At 41.0% G+C, this 21,474-nt stretch overlaps 1 protein-coding gene across 1 annotated transcript in view; it reads right to left on the bottom strand.

Annotated features, from left to right (window-relative positions):
• The window catches only part of PCNT (pericentrin), a 104,756-nt gene that overhangs the window by 66,231 nt on the left and 17,051 nt on the right, over positions 1-21,474 (bottom strand). Inside the window, exons 9-20 of the mRNA XM_063341208.1 lie at positions 21,240-21,416; positions 19,933-20,188; positions 14,657-14,715; positions 14,305-14,479; positions 13,012-13,148; positions 12,357-12,468; positions 7,654-7,918; positions 7,281-7,368; positions 6,233-6,428; positions 4,563-4,801; positions 1,996-2,462; positions 207-783 (exon numbers count right to left, since the gene is read on the bottom strand). Of these exons, the coding sequence (XP_063197278.1) occupies positions 207-783; positions 1,996-2,462; positions 4,563-4,801; positions 6,233-6,428; positions 7,281-7,368; positions 7,654-7,918; positions 12,357-12,468; positions 13,012-13,148; positions 14,305-14,479; positions 14,657-14,715; positions 19,933-20,188; positions 21,240-21,416 (2,748 nt within the window). The remainder of the gene's footprint in view (positions 1-206; positions 784-1,995; positions 2,463-4,562; positions 4,802-6,232; positions 6,429-7,280; positions 7,369-7,653; positions 7,919-12,356; positions 12,469-13,011; positions 13,149-14,304; positions 14,480-14,656; positions 14,716-19,932; positions 20,189-21,239; positions 21,417-21,474) is intronic.

Raw genomic sequence — 21,474 nt, 5'->3', positions numbered from 1 at the left:
CTAACCCAAACCATTCTATGATTCTATGATTTAATTTTCAACCTCAGTTTCCTATTTCAGCTGACAATATGGACATTGGCCACACACAAGTGTTAGTGCTGGCACAAAAGAGGTTGTAGAAACACAGACCAAGAACAAGGGAAAAGGTGATGCCACAAAACGTACCATGAAATTTCACCTTCTATGCCAATTTTTCTTTGACTCACCTTATGAACCTCTTCTGCTTCAACAGCCATGGCTTTAAGTTTTTCCATATGAACAGTAGCTAGCTCAATTTTCAAATTATTTTGGGAAAGGTGAAGTTCTTCAGCATGCTTTAATTTCAACATCTCTATCTCCTCAACCAAGTGCGCTTGATGCATTTTATCCTTTTCACGGAGCTGTTCTGTGTACTGCAGCTGTAGCTTCTCAAGAGCCTGACTGTGTTCATCCCTTATATTCTGAATTTCAGACAGGTAGGACGACTCCAGGGAATCCAGATTTGATAAGTGTTTAGACTCCAGCTCATCAATTTGTGCCTGATGCTTTGTCTGTAGTTCAGCAACACAAGCTTCTAGCTGATTCTGCTGTTTACTTTCTAGTGTAGATTTAAGGGTCTCAATTTCAGCTTGGTGCTTTGTCTGAAGCTCAGCTGTAAGAGACAAAATTTGTTGCTTATGCTTCTCCTGTAACTGCTGACTTTGGAGTTCAAGCTCATCGACATGTTTCTTTTTCAGCTCTTGGAGAAGAGTCTCTTGCTCAGTTGTGAATTTCTGAGTCATAGTTTTGTGTTCCTCCATAAACCTATATGATTTCCAAGACAGTTAAGAGAATATTGTCAAAAAAACACTTTAAACATAAGTAAATGAAATAATAAATAAAAATTAAAGAAAAATAAGTAGGCCTTACTTAGCCTCCACAAGTTTTACTCTATGTTTGAAATACAGACCTAATTCAAAAAAACCCACAAAGATGATTTCATAGCCACATAATTAAAGGTTTATGCAACATCACTTGGTCGTATCTCATTATTACTAGGTAGACTGGAACCCCTATTAAATTACTCACTAATACAGAGCAACATACGAACATTGTTCTCTGAGAAAATTCTGCCATATGAGAACATCTAGGACACAGTATATACATTGTCTACATCTCAAATGCGTTGTTTGCAAGTAAACAAACTGTCATAAGAAATGTCTAAAAACATCTGGTTAAGACTGAGACAAACCACTGTGGAAGTGTATGTGGAACACTTGGGGGCTCCTCCTGACATGCTGCAATTTACCGTAATCATTAACCATAGTCATTTTGGATACAGAGACCAATAATTAAAAAGTGATTGGTTATTTAAAGGCTAATTTTCTGCTTTCAGTGTTTTCTTATGTAATTATTTCCCCAGTCTTGTCCCCCATACATTTGGGGAGGAAAGAAGGAATAAATTTGAAGCAATGCAGGCAAATACAAACATATAATTGTTTGAATATTTCCTTTAATACACTAAAAACAATAGGGATAGGAAGGAGAGGAAAAACAAAGCAGTTGCAACCAGAACTGAAGAATACGATGTGCAGCCCATCAGTTATTCGGTGGATAACACAAGCTTTATTCACCCAGAAAAACTTGACAAATTCATTTGAACCGTTTGAAAACACTTGAAAAAATATAAAGAATTTTTCCACTTACATGTCCTGTAACATTTCCCCCTCCTCCAAGGGCAGTATATGATTTTTCAGCTGTGTGTTGTATTCTTAACTGTAACAGGCAGAACTTGACTACACTTTATTTGATTTGCTAGACTAGATCAAATGTATCTACATGAAGCAAAATTCTATAGCACACCATAATGGACAGCATTACTGTTCCTTGGTAGAGTAAGCTTTACACATGTAAGTTAGCTGGTGCCATCGAGTGACAAACCTACATCACTATGACTCATTAAGTTTAAAACAAGAAAAAATAACAATAAAAATGACTGGACTAGTAAGTGAAAGTGCTCAAATACTCAGGACTTACTTGTTTTGTGCTTCCATAAGTTTCAGTGTACATTCTTCCTGCAGACAGAGTGTGGCCTTTTCCATTTCTTTTGCCATGAGCGCTCTGGCTGCCTGCAGGTCACTGTCACATTGCTCCTGAGATTTCTGTGCACACGCAAGGCTGTCCTCTAGTTGCTGCAAAATTTTTTGCTGCTCTTCTACCAACTTCTCCAATTCTAGAATTTTGGCAGCTTGGTGATCTTGAAGCTGATTCATTTCAGCTTCACGAAGTTCAAACTCCTTTTGTAATTTCTGCTTCTCACATTCTGCTCTATTTTGCAGTTCTATACGTAACAATGATAACTTCTCTTCTGTTAGGGTTCTCTGGTCCTCACTTTCACATTTCCATTTCTTCTCTTTTTCTTTGTACATAGTCTCTATTTTCTGGATTTCTTCTCTGGCTTCTCTTAATTTATTCTTGTGATCCTCAGCAATTTTATATTTTACCTGTGAACACGGTTATTAAAAAATATATAAAATACCAAAACCAAACTGAAGTGCGTGAAGTGAATGTTCTCACGCATTTAAGGTCTTGAAGATATTAAATTCTTGCAGTGAAGTCACCCTTCCAAATAAAAGTAAGGCTGAAATGTCGACTTACAGGTACTTGAATTCAATGCATTATTAAGAATTAACTGGAGTAAGGTAGATAAGAAAAAATTAAGGGAAAATTCTACAATTAATATGGTCTATGTTGTTTTTTCTCTTGGGGCCACTGTTCTTCATTTCAGAAGTTGAACTTATAAAGCCATGTGCACCTTAGGTATTTATATTGTGCACGATTAAAAAACTCTTTCAAACCTCTCCTCTCCTTGTATGTTCCAGTGGTTTTTTACATGCAGTGTCCAAGACCGTGATCTCATGCATAGCATAAAGGCAACATAAAAAGCATGCAGCATAAAAACAGAAGCCGAAGCACCAAGTGATTGCTCAATGACAAAAGGAAAAAAATACTCTAAAAATACACTAGAAATAAACAGGTAAAAAAATAAATAGTAAACTAAGGAAACAACAGGTTCACCTCTTAAAAGAAAATTAAATGCTAATAAGAGATCACATAGAAGCATCCTGTAAAGTATACTCTTCATTTATCATTTGGAAGTTTTGTTTTGAACAAATATTTAAGCATTCATTTAGGCTACAGCCTAAATGAAGAGGCAGAAAAGAAATGCAAAACCCCCAGATTTTGATTAACACACAATCCATGAAAACTTGCGGGGGGGCGGGGGGGGGGGGGGGGGGGGGGGGGGAGTTGGGCACTGGAAATAAAGAGGCAATTGAGGAAATTGGTTTGCTCTGTTTCTGAGCGCAAGAGACCAGAAGGCAAACAAAAATATCTATTTCCAGACAGTGGATCAGCATGCGGTACAGTCTCATTTCAAATACTGCATTCTGTGTACGCTTATCTTTTACCCAGCCAGCAGCGCCACAAACAAGATACTGCAGGTGGTAAGAGTAAACTAGCAGTACTGAAAGCTTCGCTACTGGAAGCTTCAGATGAGTCTCCATGTTATCTACAAACAGTCTGCAACTGTTTTCTCTGGCCTTCTCCACCAGTTTTTAAGTCTGGAAAAGGATACACATACCTATCTCTCTTTAAAAAGGGAAGAAAGGAGGACTTGATAAATGAGAACTTCATCCATCTAACTCTTGTAAGCATTCAAATATCAGAAAAAGTGAAACAATGAATTAACATCCAATCTAAATTTATCCTCAGATGGGACAGCTGATTTAACAGGTAAGAGGGAAGGTGCCTGATACGATTCTTTCAACTCTAAGACTTTGACAGTGAAGGTATAAGAGCTACACCAAAAAAAAAACCACCAAAAGCAGAAATCTGTTGTCCAGTTCTTTCTTCTTCCCTTATAAAATAGTCTGAAAAATTATTTCTCGCTATTTGCTTCAAAAGACAGTCCTATTGAAATCAGAAATTTCTTAGAGGGCACCCATACATCAGGGGCTTTTTCCACCTGCCACAGTGCTTTCTGCTGAATTCTCCATTACCAGGTGACAATATGCAAATGCATCATGTTACTTTCGCACCAGGACACTAAGATGTGCTGCACGGAGGTGTTCAGGATGAGGACCTTTTGTACATGCCTGTACTGGACGGGTATATGCATGCTTGACCCACATCAACAGAAAAGGTGGACTGGATCAACCCTTGAGGCACACACCTTCCCACAATATCTCTGCTCTTAAAGAAAAATTTGTCTGTAGAGGAACTAAACGTTTAACACTGAAGTACTTTGAACTTCAGTCTTATATTCCCGTATTTGTGTGTATCCATGCAAGTCCATTTAAAGCTGAAGCTAGTATCACTAACTAGGCACGTTTAAAGGTAAGTGCGGCTTCTATCTCATAGAATGGTTTAGGTTAGAAGGGACTTTAGAGATCATGTAGTTCCAATGCCCCTGCCATGGGCAGGGACACCTTCCATTAGAGACAGGAACACTGCCCACTAGAAGAAAGGCCACCTCCCTTGGACTTCCTAACAGATCTCAGCTTGACCAACTCTATAGAAAACAGTACTGTAAATAGAAATACCTTTTCCATTTCCTCTTTCAGATGCTTTTCATTCTGCTCAGAAAAATCTTTTTGTTTAGTAATCTCTCCCTTTAAATGCTTTATTTCTTCCAAAAGCTCTGCAATACACTGTTTCTCAGAGTGAAGGAAAGAGAGCTTAGCTTTGTGTTCTTCCTCCAGCACAGACACTCGCTCAGCCACCTCCATTTCAACTTGATGTGCTGCGTCTTGAGCACTCTGTAGGTGCAGTTTGGTGATTTCTGGGGGGGGAAAAAAAAAAAAAAAATCTCAAACCAAACAATAAAATAACATTCTGGAATTTATTTTCTTTTAACAGGTTCTATGAATGCAAAGAAATAAAGCTGAATGTTGTCAGCTGTGGAGTTTTATCAGTAGTTTATCAGAGTCCCTGTATCAGGATGATTTTGTACTCTGTTCCACTTCTTTATCATCACCTTTGAAACCTACCAGACAGAATAATGGGGAAGGATCATGAAACCTGTGGCAGGACCTCCCTCCTGTAAGCAACAGCCACAGGAGCTGACTTTCTTTTTGGACAATGTAATAGCAGATTTATGCAAGTTTTATCTCCCCTTTTGCACATACTATTTATGCAACGCATTTCCCCAAAAAGCAAATGGGACAAACCTCTAAACATTCTAAGTTAAGAAGTTTTGATATACTGTCCAGTATTATAAATAAGTGAAGATAAGAAATGTAACTGCAAATTTAGAAAGTTGTACTGATCCTTTTAAGTGACATATAGGGGAATACAGTTATAGGTCTGTGTGTTACATAGCTAACTGTAAGTTATGGATGATGAGTTCAAATGTTTGTGTATCATGCTGTGCTCCCAGGAAGAGATACAACAGGCACAAGAACTGCCATAATCCCTTACCTGCACCTCAACAATATATGCATTTCATATTGAACCAGTACAAGGCAGTATGTTTCTACAAATTACAACTCCAAGAAAAGCAGCAACTGTTAAGAAATTACATAAAGCCATGATCACACAGGAAGCCTCATTAAATTTAGCCATAGGAAGAACTGTAACCTGAACTCTACAGCAAGAGGTACCTATTACAAATTCTGCTAGCCCTAGATACTTTCCCCTCTTTGTTTGAAAAATTAATCTCAATATGTATGCCAACTAGGGGAAAACAAACAAGAAAAAAGAAATATTAATGTTAAATGAGCAGAGCACTCTCAAAACCACAAAAGGAACACAGGCAAGAGAGGTACAGAACATAGAAGTGGGTCTCCTCTATAGAACAGACTGAGGACTGGCTATTTCATGCAAATACAGAGACATTTAACATAGCTGATGGACAACATTAAGAAATTTTCAAATAAATATTAATTCAGGAATTGACAGTGCCCATCTAGGCATCTACAGTGTAAACCTGATCAACTCCTTTTAGCAACTGCTCCACAGCTGTAGTAGGTTTAACTACAGAATAATCAGTTTCAGGTCACATATTTGCAAGTGCAACTCAACATGCCCATAAAAGTCAAAAAGCAAAGTACTCAACGCCCGGAATTCACATATGTTAAGTGTTCCCTATAGTTTAGGGTAAACCAATAACACACCAAAAACTTCTTCAGATAAGCCTTTAAATATTTAAAGAAAAATATAAGCCACACAAGCAGTTTACCGTTTTACTTTCCAGTCTGTCTGCTCATCTTACCTTTAATATGTTCTTCTGAAAGTCGGGCACGGAGCTGCTCAAGTTCTAAACAATGCTTTCTTTTCATTTCCTCAATTTCTGTTACATATTTGTCTGACAGATCCATCTTCATTTTCATTAGATCCTCCTTATATTGAAGTGTAAGGGAAGACCTTAAGGAATCTAATTCATGCCTGTGTTGTTCTTGAACCTGTACCTGCAAACAGATAAGTTCTTTCTACATAAGAAATGAGTTTGAAAAATATCTTCAGCTTTGAAGAAACCATGCTGAGAATCTTTCAGTGAGAGCACTACATGAATTGCACTAAAATGCACCTGCTTGACACACATATATCTGGTTTCCAAAAACCCTGCTGGTTTTGCTCCATTCTTGCCACTCCATCTGCTACTAGAGCGGCACTCTGGAACCATACCACAAGGCAGATCCAAGTTTCAGGAGCTGTTTTAAAGTACAATAGAGGGGGAAGTCCCACATGCATCTGGGTGGAGAAACTATTGACTCTCAACACTGTCATTCCCTCATAAAAAAATATTACTCTTTTTATAGTTAATTTAAAAAATAAAAATCTAAAGCCAAAAAAAAAAATTCCTTTTTGAAACTCTTAGGCAACTTCAAATAAGTTGAGAAAAGGAGTCAAGTTCCTAAATTACAAGGTACATGAAAATAGGTGCATAAATAGAAGTGGGACCAAATTCACATCTCCACTTGACAAGAACAGACAGCAATAAAAGGTACAATTACTACCGAAGCTATATAAAAGAGAAACACCATGAATTCTGCACTCGCGTGGAAGAGCTTTGACAAGCTCCCTACTACGCACAGGATAACCCAAAGGGAGGACACAAAATTACAGAACACTGTTTCATCTGTTATGCTAGTCTGAGAACTATTTAAAGTTGATAACTTATAATATACTCGTCAAAAACAATTAAGCCTTAATAAATGTTTAAAGTTAACTAACTTTATGTTAAGAGCTAGGAATCAGACATCAATTTACATACCGGTCATGTAATGAACAGTAGAATTTTAATTTATCAAAAATACTACCTGATATTGTTCCAGTTGTTGATTTAGCTGACCAAGTGTGTCCCTTCTCTCTTTATCAGCAGTCTCTTCAAAAACTGCAACAGAAGAACTGAGGAAAGGGTTTTAAAGTTTAATATTGCAACATGTGTCACAAATTAAGTTAAATAACGTACTGACTTACAATGTAGTACTGAAAGTAGACACAGAGCAACTCTAACAACTGCTCAGGACTGCACACTCATGACTTCCATTGCTGCGTTTCTAACTACAGATCACCTCGTACCCAATCCCAATATATTTAGAAGCTAACATAATCTTTTACACAAAAAAAAAAATTTAAAAAAATGGAGGCGTGCTGTCATAACATGAGATGAAAGGAAAAAGAACGTATTACCTGATGTCAGCTGCTTCATCTTGACTCACTTCCAACTCTGAGGGTGAATATTCCTTCAGTCCTTGCAATCTCTGATGCAGCAACATCAATTCTTCATTGTAGTTTTCTTCAGCAACCCTTAACTTCTCTTCAAAATAAAGTCTCAATTGTTCCAATTCAGTTTCATGCTCAATTTTTCTCTGCTGACATTGCTGTTCAAATTCTTGTTTTAAACGCTCTATTTCTTCCACTCGTGATGCACGAGCCAGAAGCTGCTCTTTTAGCTCTGGAATAGAGGCAAAAATCAACACAAGTACTCAGAAGTACATATCTTTAGGCTAAGTCATTCTGTGAAGATCAGCCATATTTGAGTTGTTCAGGTAGCAGTAAAATGTTATCTGACAAACTATGTAAGAAAATGAACTTCAGAATACAGTAAAGCCGTGTTCTCCATTTACACTGTATTCAGAGAAGCCATCCTCATGACAAGAATCAAAACTACATTTCCTTGTGCTTCAGGTCTGGGCTACTGGCATGCAGAGTCCTGCAATATTGCTTAATTTTCACACCTGCTTGTTGTAGCAACCAGAAGCAGTAATTTAGTCAAGAACATTTAATTTGCTCCAGGCAAAACTACCTAACAAACAAAAACATCATTAGCACAAACTATGCAGGAAAACAAAATCAAGAAAGAAAAAATAAAATCAATTCTGGATGGTCTGGCTATCCCTACGGGTACGTCAACCAGAAAAGGAAGGTCAAAGAAAGCGTGTCCTCCCTAATGACCAAGAATGGCAAAATGGTAACAACAGACGATGAGAAGGGTGAGGTTCTCAACAACTTTTTTGCCTCAGTCTTCACTGCCAGCCTCTCTCCTCACACCTCCCAGGTTGAAGGGCTGCAAGACAGGGACCTGCAGGACAAAGTCCCTCCCACTGTAAGCACAGACAAGGTTCGTGACCACCTGAGGAACCTGAATATACACAAATCTATGGGACCTGATGAGATGCACCCAGAGTCCTGAGGGAATTGGCTGATGTAGTTGCCAAGCCACTCTTCATGATCTTTGAAAAGTCATGGCAGTCAGGTGAAGTCCCTGGCAACTGGAAAAAGGGAAACATTGCACCCATTTTTAAAAAGGGTAGAAAGGAGGACCCCAGGAACTACCACCCTGTCAGCCTCACCCCTGTGCCTGGGAAGGTCATGGAACAGATCCTCCTAGAAGCTATGCTAAGGCACATGGAGGACATGGAGGTGATTTGAGACAGCCAGCATGGTTTCACCAGGGGCAGGTCCTGCCTGACCAACCTAGTGGCTTTCTACAATGGAGTGACTGCATCAGTGGACAAGGGAAGAGCAATGGATATCATCTATCTGGACTTCTGCAAGGCCTTTGACACGGTCCCCCACAACACCCTTCTCTCTAAGTTGGAGAGATATGGATTTGATGCGTGTCTGGTGGATGTTCGGTGGATATGGAAGTGGCTGGATGGTCACATCCAGAGGGTAGTGGTCAATGGCTCAATGTCCAGATGGAGAGGGGTCACAAGTGGTGTCCCTCAGGGATCTGTACTGGGACCGGTGCTGTTCAACATCTTCATCAACGACATAGACAGTGGGATTAAGTGCACCCTCAGCAAGTTTGCCGATGACAACAAGCTGAGTAGTGCTGTCGATGTGCCTGAGGGACGGGATGCCATCCAGAGGGATCTGCACAAGCTAGAGAGGTGGACCCGAGCAAACCTTATGAAGTTCAACAAGGCCAAGTGCAAGGTCCTACACTTGGCTCAGGACGATCCTCATTATTAGTACAGGCTGGGGGATGATGTGATAGAGAGCAGCCCTGCGGCAAGGGACTTGGGGGTACTGGTGGATGAAAAGCTGGACATGAGCCAACAATGTGCACTTGCAGCCCAGAAGGCTAATCACATCCTGGGCTGTATCAAAAGAACCACGGCCAGCAGATCCAGAGAGGTGATTCTCCCCCTCTACTCTGCTCTCCTGAGACCCCACCTGGAGTACTGTGTCCAGCTCTGGAGCCCTCAGCACGAGGACATGGACCTGTTGGAGCGGGTCCAGAGAAGGGCCATGAGGATGATCAAAGGGCTGGAGCACCTCTCCTACGAAGACAGGCTGAGGGAGTTGGGGTTGTTCATCCTGGAGAAGAGAAGGCTCCGGGGAGACCTTATGGTGGCCTACCAGTACCTGAAGGTGGCCTACAAGAAAGCTGGGGAGGGGCTGTTTGCAAGGGCATGTAGTGACAGGCCGAGGGGCAATGGTTTTAAACTAGAGCAGGGTAGGTTTAGATTAGACGTTAGGAAGAAGTTCTTTACAGTGAGGGTGGTGAGACACTGGCCCAGGTTGCCCAGAGAGGTGGTGGAGGCCCCATCCCTGGAGACATTCAAGGCCAGGCTGGATGAGGCTCTGAGCAACCTGATGTAGTTAAAGATGTCCCTGCTTACTGCAGGGGGGTTGGACTAGATGGCCTTTAAAGGTCCCTTCCAACACAACACGTTCTATGATTCTATGAAAACAGAGGATGCCACCCAGGAAGCAACACATCTGACTGTCACAGTGTTTTTGTGTAGCAAATGAGAAAATACACACTTGGTATGAAAAATTCTCAGAACAAACATGCAAACAGAAAGAATAAGAAAAGTAAGTACATGGCTCAAGCCTGCTTCCAAAGGGAGCAGTTGCCAACCATGGGGACCAGAGGAATCAAGTGACAAGCAGGGACTACTAACACAAGGGATGTCCAATCTGGCATGAGTAGGTTTTTGGCACAGGTAGGTTTTGCCTAACCAGCAAAGTCTGATGGCACGAAAGTAACTCAGAAAAGCGTTTTACAGTTTTGAACTAGCATTGATCCTATTGTCCAGCTCCTATGTTTTGAATCCACCACCACAAGTCCTCAAACCAACCCAAATGCACTGTCAAATGATCACTCAAGTGAAGAAAAGCAGAGTAAAACAAACCACCTCCACCTTTAAGATCTCACACACCAAAACAGATACCCTCACCTTGCATTCTGGTCTCACCATCTCAAGCAAGATGAAGAAACAGAAAGGGTCCAAGGAGTGGGAACATGAGTGATTAGAAACATGAAAAGATATCTGAAAGGTTACTAAGGATTTGGGCTACAGAAAGGAAATAAAAGAATTCCAGCAAAGTGCTATCTGCTATAATTCTATAATATCAAAACAGAGATCTGAAAAAGTCAAGGTAAAGTCTGACTAGATAGAAAAATTATTTATTCATTTTTTGACCCAAAATACTAATTAAAAAAAACAAAACACCCACACCCTCACAAAACCTAACTATACTTCAAAAGCTATTTACAGTTATATTATTTAGAAAATCTGAATTTGCATTTAAAACCAAAGGCAAATGTAATACGCTTGAACTACCCCAGCAGAAGTAAAGAATGCCATCTAATGTTACAGTCTCAATACAAGCTGAAAACACACATGGTCAAGGTTAACATCATGGTCTCTAGGTTTTTTATTTTTCAAAAATATTCTTCTTCTTTCATGCATTATACATCCTTTTGCACACACACACACCTGAGACATGTTCTACTTCATTTCAACCAAAAATGTGTGTCATCTCCAATCACCACACTGTACAGCTCACTGTTTTAATACATCTAGATCTTGGAACAGGTACCTTAAGATATACAAAGCACACAGTGACAGATTTCAGCCAGTCATTATTTTCTCTCATGCTTTAAATTTTTTTCAGAAGTTTAATGCAGATACACATAAGACTAATTAAAAAGAAAAACAACAAACCAACAAAACCCCCAAAACTGGTCATGTTTAACTGCTGTGCACAATGTTTTACTTTTATTTTTTGCATTTAGGTTTAGGGAATTTGTTTATTTTTCAAACAGAAGCATCGTTACGGAAAAAGGAGGTTATTTCTAACTCTATAGGAAAACAACATTGTAATTCATTCTGATTTCAGAAGTCTCACCTGAATGTTTTTATTTTATTTTAAAAATAGAGTATCTTTAACCCAAGGCTTTTCTATATTTAAGAATTAAAAGTCTTTCAGAAGATGATGAACCTCCATTTTGAGTGTCAATGAAAAAGCATTTTATTTAACTCACCTCAAAACTGAAAGGGAAAAAAAGTAATTTCTACATCGAGATATAACCTAATCACACAGTTTTAGAACATTTCTGCCTTTTTTTTTTGTAAACAGACTGATGTCTGAGTTGTGTCCAAATAACATATATCATAGCCACATAAACCACTCTAAGTCATAAATGAAGTGATTTTCAATTAACAGTTTTCACAATTGAATTCATACCCACTTCCATACTAAATACAAATAAGAGCATGTTACGGCATTGACAAGCATTTTCTCCATTTTTTACTACATTATACTTAATTTGACATTGCAATAAAAAAAAAAAAGTATGTTTTTCACTAAAAATTTTTAGTGGGTGCAGGAACGGAGTGGGAACGGAAAGGGAAACAACAGGACTGAGCTTCTTCCTGCAGCCATACCATGCTTTTTGACAATGCAAAACTAACTAGTCATCTGACACTGACTCACCTCTCCCTGCAGAACCAGATCACTAGAGTACAACCCACTGACACTTCTGTGACCTACCCACGTGTTTCTGGTACACGATTAAAAGTATTTCATGTCAATAATGCATACTTCTATATGAATAAGAGGCAGAAAATAAAATGTGTCAATTTTGAACATACCACTTAGCTCTTGCCGATTTGCTCGGGTACTATCAAGCTGAGACCAAAGCTGCCCCATTTCTTCTTGTGATCGAGTCTTGAGTTCTTCATACATGACCTGAAGTTTCTCCAGCTATGGAAGACATGTTTGGTTTTGGATATTATTTTTTAACAAAAACCCCAACCTTTTGAAAACAATTTTTTTTCTAATTGCTTATTTTATATGCAACAGACAGTTCTGTCAGAAATAGGTGATGACAGTTAGTGACAATTAGACTCTTAGTTCCCAACCCAGGCTGCCAGAGACCAAGTAGCACTTAACTGTTAGACCCACTCCTCTAAGAGAAAGGGGTTTGTCCCTAATGCCATATTTACCATCACTGCCAAAAATAACATATTAGCTAGATACAAATGAAACACAGGAACCAGAAAATTAAGCATATAAATACAGAGGAAGAAACAGCACTAAATTACACAAAGGCAATTGCACTCAAAAGATTTTGAGCCACTACAGAAAATCCCAGAGTATCTACCTACTTCCTGAAATGCATTTTAGTTTTTCAACAAAATCCCTAAATACAAACAAGTCACCCAAGTGATATGCATATGGTCTAGTTTTTGTTACATTCTATATACAGTGATCAACCATCAGAACATGTAAAGAAATCTTATTTACCTCCTTTTCAAGACTCTGTTCTTTTTCTTGGCTTTTCATCTTCATATCTTCTAGGAGTTGGTTATGTTCAGTCTGCAGCTGTTCCTGTAATTTTGTAATGGCTAACTGGTGCTGCTTCTCCAATTCTATACATTTTACTAAAATTAAAAATGAGTTCTGTTACATCTCCATCATGGTTACTGAATAACCTGTACAACTTTTGTGCAATTAAATAGAAATACATGTCTCTAGACTAGAATGCTAGATTACAGGGAATCACAAAAATACTTGACTTGTAAAGTACTCAGAAGTCAAACATTTCCACACAGTGCTTCCAAGTTCCCTGCATCCCACATTGGTAGCCAAAAGGTAAACAACTGTAGTACTGCAGGGATGAACATCCACTCTGCATAAATGAACAACCATCCTGAACTAGAAACACACATACTTGAAACAGGGCATTAAGCATTTCTTCATGGCCTAAAACCACAGAACTTCTCCTATGACCACACTCAACAACAGGCAGTAGAATAGATAGACAGGAAGGACTAGATCGTGTCAAGTATGCTCTGCCTCGGTGCTGAGTAGGCTCTGAACCCTGTAAACTTGCTACCACCTCATTTGGTCAACAAATCTTGACCTTACCAGAATGAATCAATTGACTGCATTTCAGCCACAGTGAGCTGCAAGAGATGCTTATCCTCATGGAACAGGCTTTAATGATACAGGTTCAAGGAAACCTAGTAAAAGTCAGTGCAGGCTGGGAAGAACAAGCCATTGCTACAAACACCTAACTCCTATCTGCACCTTAGCAAAAGGCAAAAAGATGTAGCTGGCTAGATACTCATCCAGATTTCATTTTTCAAGTTAATGAAAACTCCAATTACAGTAGTCTCAAAAACATAACTTCTAGAACAGTATTTCAAAAAGTTACTTTTCCATCAAGCTTTAATTATTCACAGTCCAAACCTTTTTTTTTTTGTTAGAAGAAGCTTCTACTAATACTAATTGTAATTTTAATTAATTCAGTGATTGACAAAGCCTGTTTTCACCTGGAAGCAAAACAGCACTTCCCTTCAATACGTCTGAAGGATCATATAGTCCACCTCATATCCTGTGGAAGTCAAAACACAACACAGCTAACTAGGCTTTAAACAATTTCTCATTTATGTCCTGTTTTCTAGACAGCCTCATGCCATTGACCCAGTTTTTAAATAAGAGTACATGGGTATATCTTGTATTTTCTTTTTATACAGGTTCTAAAAACAGTTACCTTTGCCATTGTTCAACTGCTTCCCAGACCATGGCACTTACTTTTAGACCGTTCATTCTCAAGAGAGACAATCCCCAGCTCTGTTTTGACTTTTTCTAATTCCGTTTCCAGAGTTTTCTGCAGTTCCACCATTTCAGTCTGATGTTTTTCAGACAGCTCTTCACACGTGCTTTTCAAACGCATCTCAGACTCCAATTCCCAGTCTCTTTTGAGAGTCTAAGAAAGCAAGACATGCATTATTAAAGCAAACACATTTAGTAAATTAGTACTTTTTTCTTTCTCCTCCATTTATTTGTCCTCTACAATAAATGTGTAGTAGACACAGGACTTCTACCAGCTCTAGTTTACTGAAAGAAGTTTTACTTTTTCTTGTATGAAGAACAGAATTTGTACCTCTAATGCCTGGATATGTGTCTCTTCCATTTCCAATTCTATTTTCTTTCTCTGATCAACTGTGAAATAAAATACTACTTATTAATAAATTTACATAAAATGTTATGATAAGTAGAAATATGGATGAGATTAACATTTTCAATATCAAACTCAGGGCTTGAATAGGTAGGCATGCAGGGTAGGCACACAGCAATGTAAGGCACCAGATTCTATCCAAATTTGCTGTTACGCTATATCCCAGTAATTCACTTTCATTTTAGAAAATAAGGCCTGAGGTCTAATTATAAAAAATAGGCTCTAAGGCCTATGACATGGTCCCTCACAACATCCTTCTGTCTAAATTGGAGAAATATGGTTCTGATGGATGGACTGTCCGGTGGATGAGGAACTGGTTGGATGGTTCCATCCAGAGGATAGTAGTCAACAGCTCAATGTCCAGATGGAGATCTGTGACAAGCAGTGTCCCTCAGGGGTCCATACTGGGACCAGTACTGTTTAATACCTTCATCAATGACATAGTGGGATTGAATCCACCCTCATCAAGTTTGCAGACACCTTGGCTTCACCAAGGGCAAGTCGTGCCTGACAAATCTGGTGATCTTCTACGATGGGGTTACAGCACTGCTGCATAAGGGAAGAGCAACTGATATAATCTACCTGGACTTGTGCAAAACATCTGACACCGTCACGCACAACATCCTTGTCTCTAAATTGGAGAGACATGAATTTGATGGATGGACCACTTGGCTGGATAAGGAACTGGTTGGATGGCCGCACTCAAAGAGTTGTGGTCAACAGCTTGATGTCCAAGTGGAAACCAGTGACAAGTGGCATTCCTCAGGGGTCAGTACTGTGATCAGTGCTGTCTAATACCTTTGTCAGCGACATGGACAGTGGGATTGAGTGCATTCTCAGCAAGTTTGCCGATGACACCAAGCTGTGGGGTGCAGTCGACACGCTGGAGGGATGGGATGCCATCCAGAGGGACCTTGACAGGCTTGAGAGGTGGGGCCATGCCAACATCATAAAGTTCAACCAGGCCAAGTGCAAGGTCCTACACCTGGGTCATGGGATTCCCAGGCACAATACAGGCCGGGCAGAGAATGGATTGACAGCAGCCCTGAGGAAGACTTGGGGGTCTTAGTTGATGAGAAGCTCAACACAAGCCAGAAATGTGCACTTCCAGCCCAGAAAGCTGACCACATCCAAGGCTGCATCAAAAGAAGCATGGCCAGCAGGTTCAGAGATGTGATTCCGCCCCTGTGCTCTGCTCTTGTGAGACTCCACCCGGAGTACTGCGTCCAGTTCTGGAGCCCCCAACATAAGAAAGGCATAGACCTGCTGGAAAGGGTCCAGAGGAGGGCCATGAAAGTGATCAGAGGGCTGGAGCACCTCTCCTATGAGGACAGGCTGAGAGAGTTGAGGTTGTTCAGCCTGGAGAAGAGAAGGCTCAGGCAAGGTCTTATAACAGCTTTCCAGTGCTTAAAGGAGGGCTACAAGAAAGCTGGAGAAGGACTTTTTACAAGGGCATGTAGTGACAGGACAAGGGGTAATGGCTTCAAACTGGAAGAGCGTAGATTTAGATTAGATATCAGGAAGAAATTCTTTACTGTGAGGCTGGTGAGGCATTGGAACAGGTTGCCCAGGGAAGTTGTGGATGCCCCATCCTTGGAAGTGTTCAAGGCCAGGTGGGATGGGGCTTTGAGCAACCTGTACTAAAGGGAGGTGTCCCTGCCCATGCTCTTTAAGATCCCTCCCAACCTAAACTATTCTATGATTCTATGAGTGGTGGGGTTAACATGCCTGAGGACCTGGGCAAGCTTGAGAAATGGGCCCATGTGAACCTCATGAGGTTCAACAAGGCCAAGGGCACACCTGGGTCAGTGCAACTGCTGGTATCAATCCAGGCTGGTGGATGAAGGGATTGGGAGCAGCCCTGCAGAGGACAACTTGGGGGTACTGGTGGATGAAAAAACGGACATGAGTCAGCAATGTGCTCACAGCCCAGAAAGCCAACCGTATCCTGGGCTGCGTCAAAAAAAACACGGCCAGCAGGTTGAGGGAGGTGATGTTCCCCCTCTACTCTTCTTTTCTGAGACCCCACCCAGAGTGCTGCATCCAGCTCTGCAGCCCTTAGCACAGGAAAGACAAGGACCTGTTGGAGCAGGTCCAGAGGAGGGCTACAAAAATGACCAGAGGGATGGAACACCTCTCCTATGAGGAAAGGCTGAGAGAGTTGGGGTTGTTAAGCATGCAGAAGAGAAGGCTCCCAGGAAACATTATTGCAACCTTCCAGTACTTAAAGGGACCTACAGGAAAGATGGGGACAAACTTTGTAGCAGGGCCTGTTGGGACAGGACAAGGGGTAATGGATTTAAATTAAAAGAGGGTAGAATTAGACTAGATATAAGGAAAAACTTTTTTGCAATGAGGTTGGTGAAACACTGTAACAGGTTGCCCAGAGAGGTGGTGGAAGCCCCATCCCTGGAAACATTCAAGGTCAGGTCAGACAGGGCTCTGAGCAACCTGATCTAGTTGAAGATGTCCCTGCTTATTGCAGGGGAGGGTGGACTAGATGACCTTTTAAGGTCTCTTCCAACCCAAACTATTCTATGATTCTACGATCATCTGATTCCAGATTCTCCTTTTCAGCCCCTCCATTCAAGCACTCATAACTGGTTACATTCATATTAAGTTACATTGCCAAAATGCACGTAAACAGCATTGATCTTAAGAACTGCATCCCAACCTCCTCCTCCTCCCAAATCCCACCATGCCATCAGTTCACTATATTACTGGTGGTAACAAACCGTTTCCTACTCATGGGTCAAAAAGACACAGCCCTAAAACATTCTCTTCCTCTCAGGGAAGGACAATTAAATGAATGGTTCCTAAACTTCATCATTGAATTGCTGCAGGCCTCATCTTTCTCCAAAAATTCCTCGAGCTCTGCCATACAGGTCAGAAATGGTCTCCTGGTCAGGGAAGAGGCAAATATCCCAAACAACGCCAAGAGCACCATCAGCAAGCCTTCAGTACTATCAAGTGCAGCTTTCCTCTTGCTGATGTCAAAATACAATCTCAATATCAAACACATCTCAAAGGACACCCAGCTGCAGATTTTCAATGAGCCTTTCAGATCCTTTCCAACTCCTTTATCGTCTCTTTGAAATTACTGAGAGGGCAAGCCAGAAAGCATTTCCGTATCTTGCCAGAAACACAAGAGTAGTCAATGCTAACTTAGGGCATTAAAAACCATTAAGAAACATGGTTTGCTTTGGTCTTTACTACTCAGGCCAGCCCTCAGGAGTCCCAGACTTTTGAGGTAACAGGGAAAGTCTGGATGAAGGAAGACTTCCCCTTGGTTGAGGAGGATCAAGTTAGAGATCAATTAAGTAAACTGGATATTCACAAGTCCACAGGTCCTGATGGGATGCACCCAAGAGTGCTGAGGGAGCTGGCGGAAATCATTGCTGGGCCACTCCTTAATCACCTTTGAAAGGTCCTGGAGAACAGGAGAGGTGCCTGAGGACTGCAGGAAAGCCAATGTCACTCCAGTCTTCAAAAAAGGGCAAGAAGGAGGACCCAGGAAACTACAGGCCAGTCAGCCTCACCTCCACCAGCTCACCCAGCTTGTTCTGGGTGTCATCTCAAAGCATGTGGAAGAAAAGAAAACCATCAGAAGCAGTCAACACGGATTCATCAAGGGGAAATCATATCTGACTAATCTGATAGCCTTCTATAATGGCTTCTAAGGGATGGATAGATGAGGGGAGGGCAGTGGATGTCGTCTACCTTGACTTCAGCAAGGCTTTCAACATGGTCTCCCACAGCATCCTCACAGGTAAGCTTAGGAAGTGTGGGTTAGGTGAATGGACAGTGGGGTGGACTGAACTGACAGACAGTGGGGGGAACTGTCTGAAAGATAGAGCTCAGAGGATTGCTATTAGGGGCACAGGGTCTAGTTGGAGGTCCACAACAAGTGGTGTTCCCCAGGGGTCAGTACTGGGCCCAGTCCTCTTCAATATATTCATCAATGACATGGATGAGGGGACAGAGTGCACCCCCAGCAAGTTTGCCGATGATACAAAGCTGGGAGGGGTGGCTGACACACCAGAAGGCTGTGCTGCCATACAGAGAGACCTGGACAGGCTGCAGAGTTGGGCAGAGAGAAACCTTATGAAATTCAACCAGGGCAGATGTAAGGTGCTGCACCTGGGGAGGAATAACCCCCTGCACCAGGACAGGTTGGGGGCTGACCTGCTGGAGAGCAGCTCTGTGGAAAGAGACCTGGGAGTCCTGGTGGACAACAGGATGACCATGAGCCAGCAATGTGCCCTTGTGGCCAAGAAGGCCAATGGCATCCTGGGCTGCATCAAGAAGAGCGTGGCAAACAGGTCAAGGGAAATCATCCTCCCCCTCTGCTCTGCCCTGGTGAGGCCGCATCTGGAGTACTGTGTCCAGTTCTGGGCTCCCTGGTTCAAGAAGGACAGGGAACTGCTGGAGAGGGGACAGCAAAGGGCCACCAAGATGGTTAGGAAACTGGAACATATCTCTTATGAAGAAAGGCTGAGGGATTTGGGTCTTTTCAGTCTCGAAAAAAGACAGCTGAGGGCGGATCTTATCAACACTTATAAATACTTAAAGATGGGTGTCAGGAGGATGGGGCCAGGCTCTTTTCAGTGGTGCCCGGGGACAGGACAAGAAATAATGGGCACAAACTTGAACGTAGCAAGTTCCATCTAAACATGAGGAGGAACTTCTTTACTCTGAGGGTGGCAGAGCACTGAAACAGGCTGCCCAAAGCCTTCATCTGTGGAGACATTAAAAACCCGCCTGGATGCGTTCCCGTGCAACCTGTTCTAGGTGACCCTGCTCTGGCAGGAGGGTTGGACTAGATGATCTCCAGAGGTCCCTTCCAACCCCCATCATTCTGTGATTTTGTGATAAGGGGTAAGAGCTCTATTCTTTACACCAATGAAATTCTTTGAGAGCTCTGTCTAATGCCTCCTGAAAGCAACTAGTTCAGTATAGTGCTATTTTACAGAAATAGCAGCAAAACAGCCATATAGCCACCAATTAAACTTTAGTCTGGACAACTTCATTTTCATATACAAGACATGCACTATTGCACATGCCAGTCTAGCTGCTGTCCCTATTCAAGGAAACATCAGCCATCACTCAAAAGGTCAGCTCTACACCAAGACAGGAACCTATGAAGGAAGAAAGATACAGATGGAGTTTCAATCTGGTCCATTATTCCCAAGTTTTAATACCTAGTTCTTGCTGATAATTTGACTTAAGGTCTTCTTTTTCCTTCAGACACTGATTTTTAATCTTGTCCTGCTCCAGCTGATAGCGGCTTTGCAAAATTGCTACCTCTTGAGCACGCTTATCATTGAGCATCTCCCGTAGTTCCACAAGGGCAGTTTCCTTTTCTTTTCTCAAGTTAGACTGTGTAAGCTCAAGCTGGGAGGTGTGCATGTTATTTAAGCTCAGGCGTAAAGTTTCCAATTCAAGGCTGTGCAGTGTCTGTAATGAAGAAGAAAAAAGGTTTTTCCCTCCCTTGCATGAAATATGTTCACTTTTTTCATGATGAGTTTCAGTTTCAACTGCTTTCAACTGTTAAACACATCTAAGTTTTGTTTTTCTGTACTTGGAGAGCATTTCTTCATGGCAGCGACAGAACCCTGAAAATAAGCTGACTTTTTTTACAATGACATTTGCATAACATTTTCAGTGCAAAGTAAAAGCCTTTCCTTACCTGTCTCTTAATTTCATCTCCTACCAAATACCTTGCATCTGTCCACTTCCTCACAACATCAGAGCAGAACACAAGCTCACCCCAACCTTTTACTTTCTATTAAAACAGTTAGTCATATTTGCTATTGGTTACAATTCATTAAAAAGCAAAATTCTGAAGCGATATTGGAAACGTGAAAGTAAAATGCCTCATTAAAAAAAAAAAGGTGAGGAATATCCAACAGTTAGAAACGGTAGCTAAAACAGACCAACCAAACATTTCAATTCTTAAATAAACTAAATGTTTACAAGGTTTCCCACATCTTGAAATGAGACATAACACTAGATGTATTCTTTCCATTTCCACTTTGCAATTAGTTGAAGCGTTCAAAAACCCAGTAAATGTTTAGAGGAAGAAGTCAGGTTTACATACTTAGGTTTAGCACAAAAGCATTCCTAATTACATTAGTGGGAAAATTAAAGAGTGGGAGGGGTTTAGTATTTTTATACACTTTTAAATTAATTTTTAATTAATTTTATTAATTTTTGTTAGACTTACCAAGACATGAAAAATTACAGTTTAGTTTGGTTTTTTTTTTTTTTTTTAAAAACCTATAAATTGAAGCATCCGGTTTTCTTCAGCTTTAAAATATAATTGCAGTGAGGATCCCGGAGAACTCCTGAAGAAAATATCTACTACCACCCACCAAGGGAACACTCCTAATTCTTCAATTGCATCATTACATAAAAGAGCACACATAGTATGCACAGAAATCAAGGAGCCTCCTCTTTGCAACAGACAGGTAATCACTACAGCAATTACTGTTTTTCTTTATTTTACCTGCAACTGGAGCTGAGCTTGTTCAATCTCTGCTTTGTGTGTGGCTGCCATTTGCTGACGAAGGTCATCCAACAGGTGCTGCTGTTCTTTATTTAGTTCCGCACGGAGCTTCTCCATTTCCTCTTCATGTTTAGTAATCAGTTCAGAGATTTCACGATCATGCTCTCGTTCATGTACCTGCAGAGAAAGCCCCCTAATAAATTATTGAGCCAGAATTCTCCCCTACTCCTAATCC

Source organism: Chroicocephalus ridibundus, chromosome 7 (genome assembly GCF_963924245.1).
Source record: "Chroicocephalus ridibundus chromosome 7, bChrRid1.1, whole genome shotgun sequence".
Lineage (NCBI taxonomy): Eukaryota > Metazoa > Chordata > Aves > Charadriiformes > Laridae > Chroicocephalus > Chroicocephalus ridibundus.
Note: the sequence above shows the minus strand (reverse complement) of the source record. Positions and strands in the feature narration are given on the sequence as shown.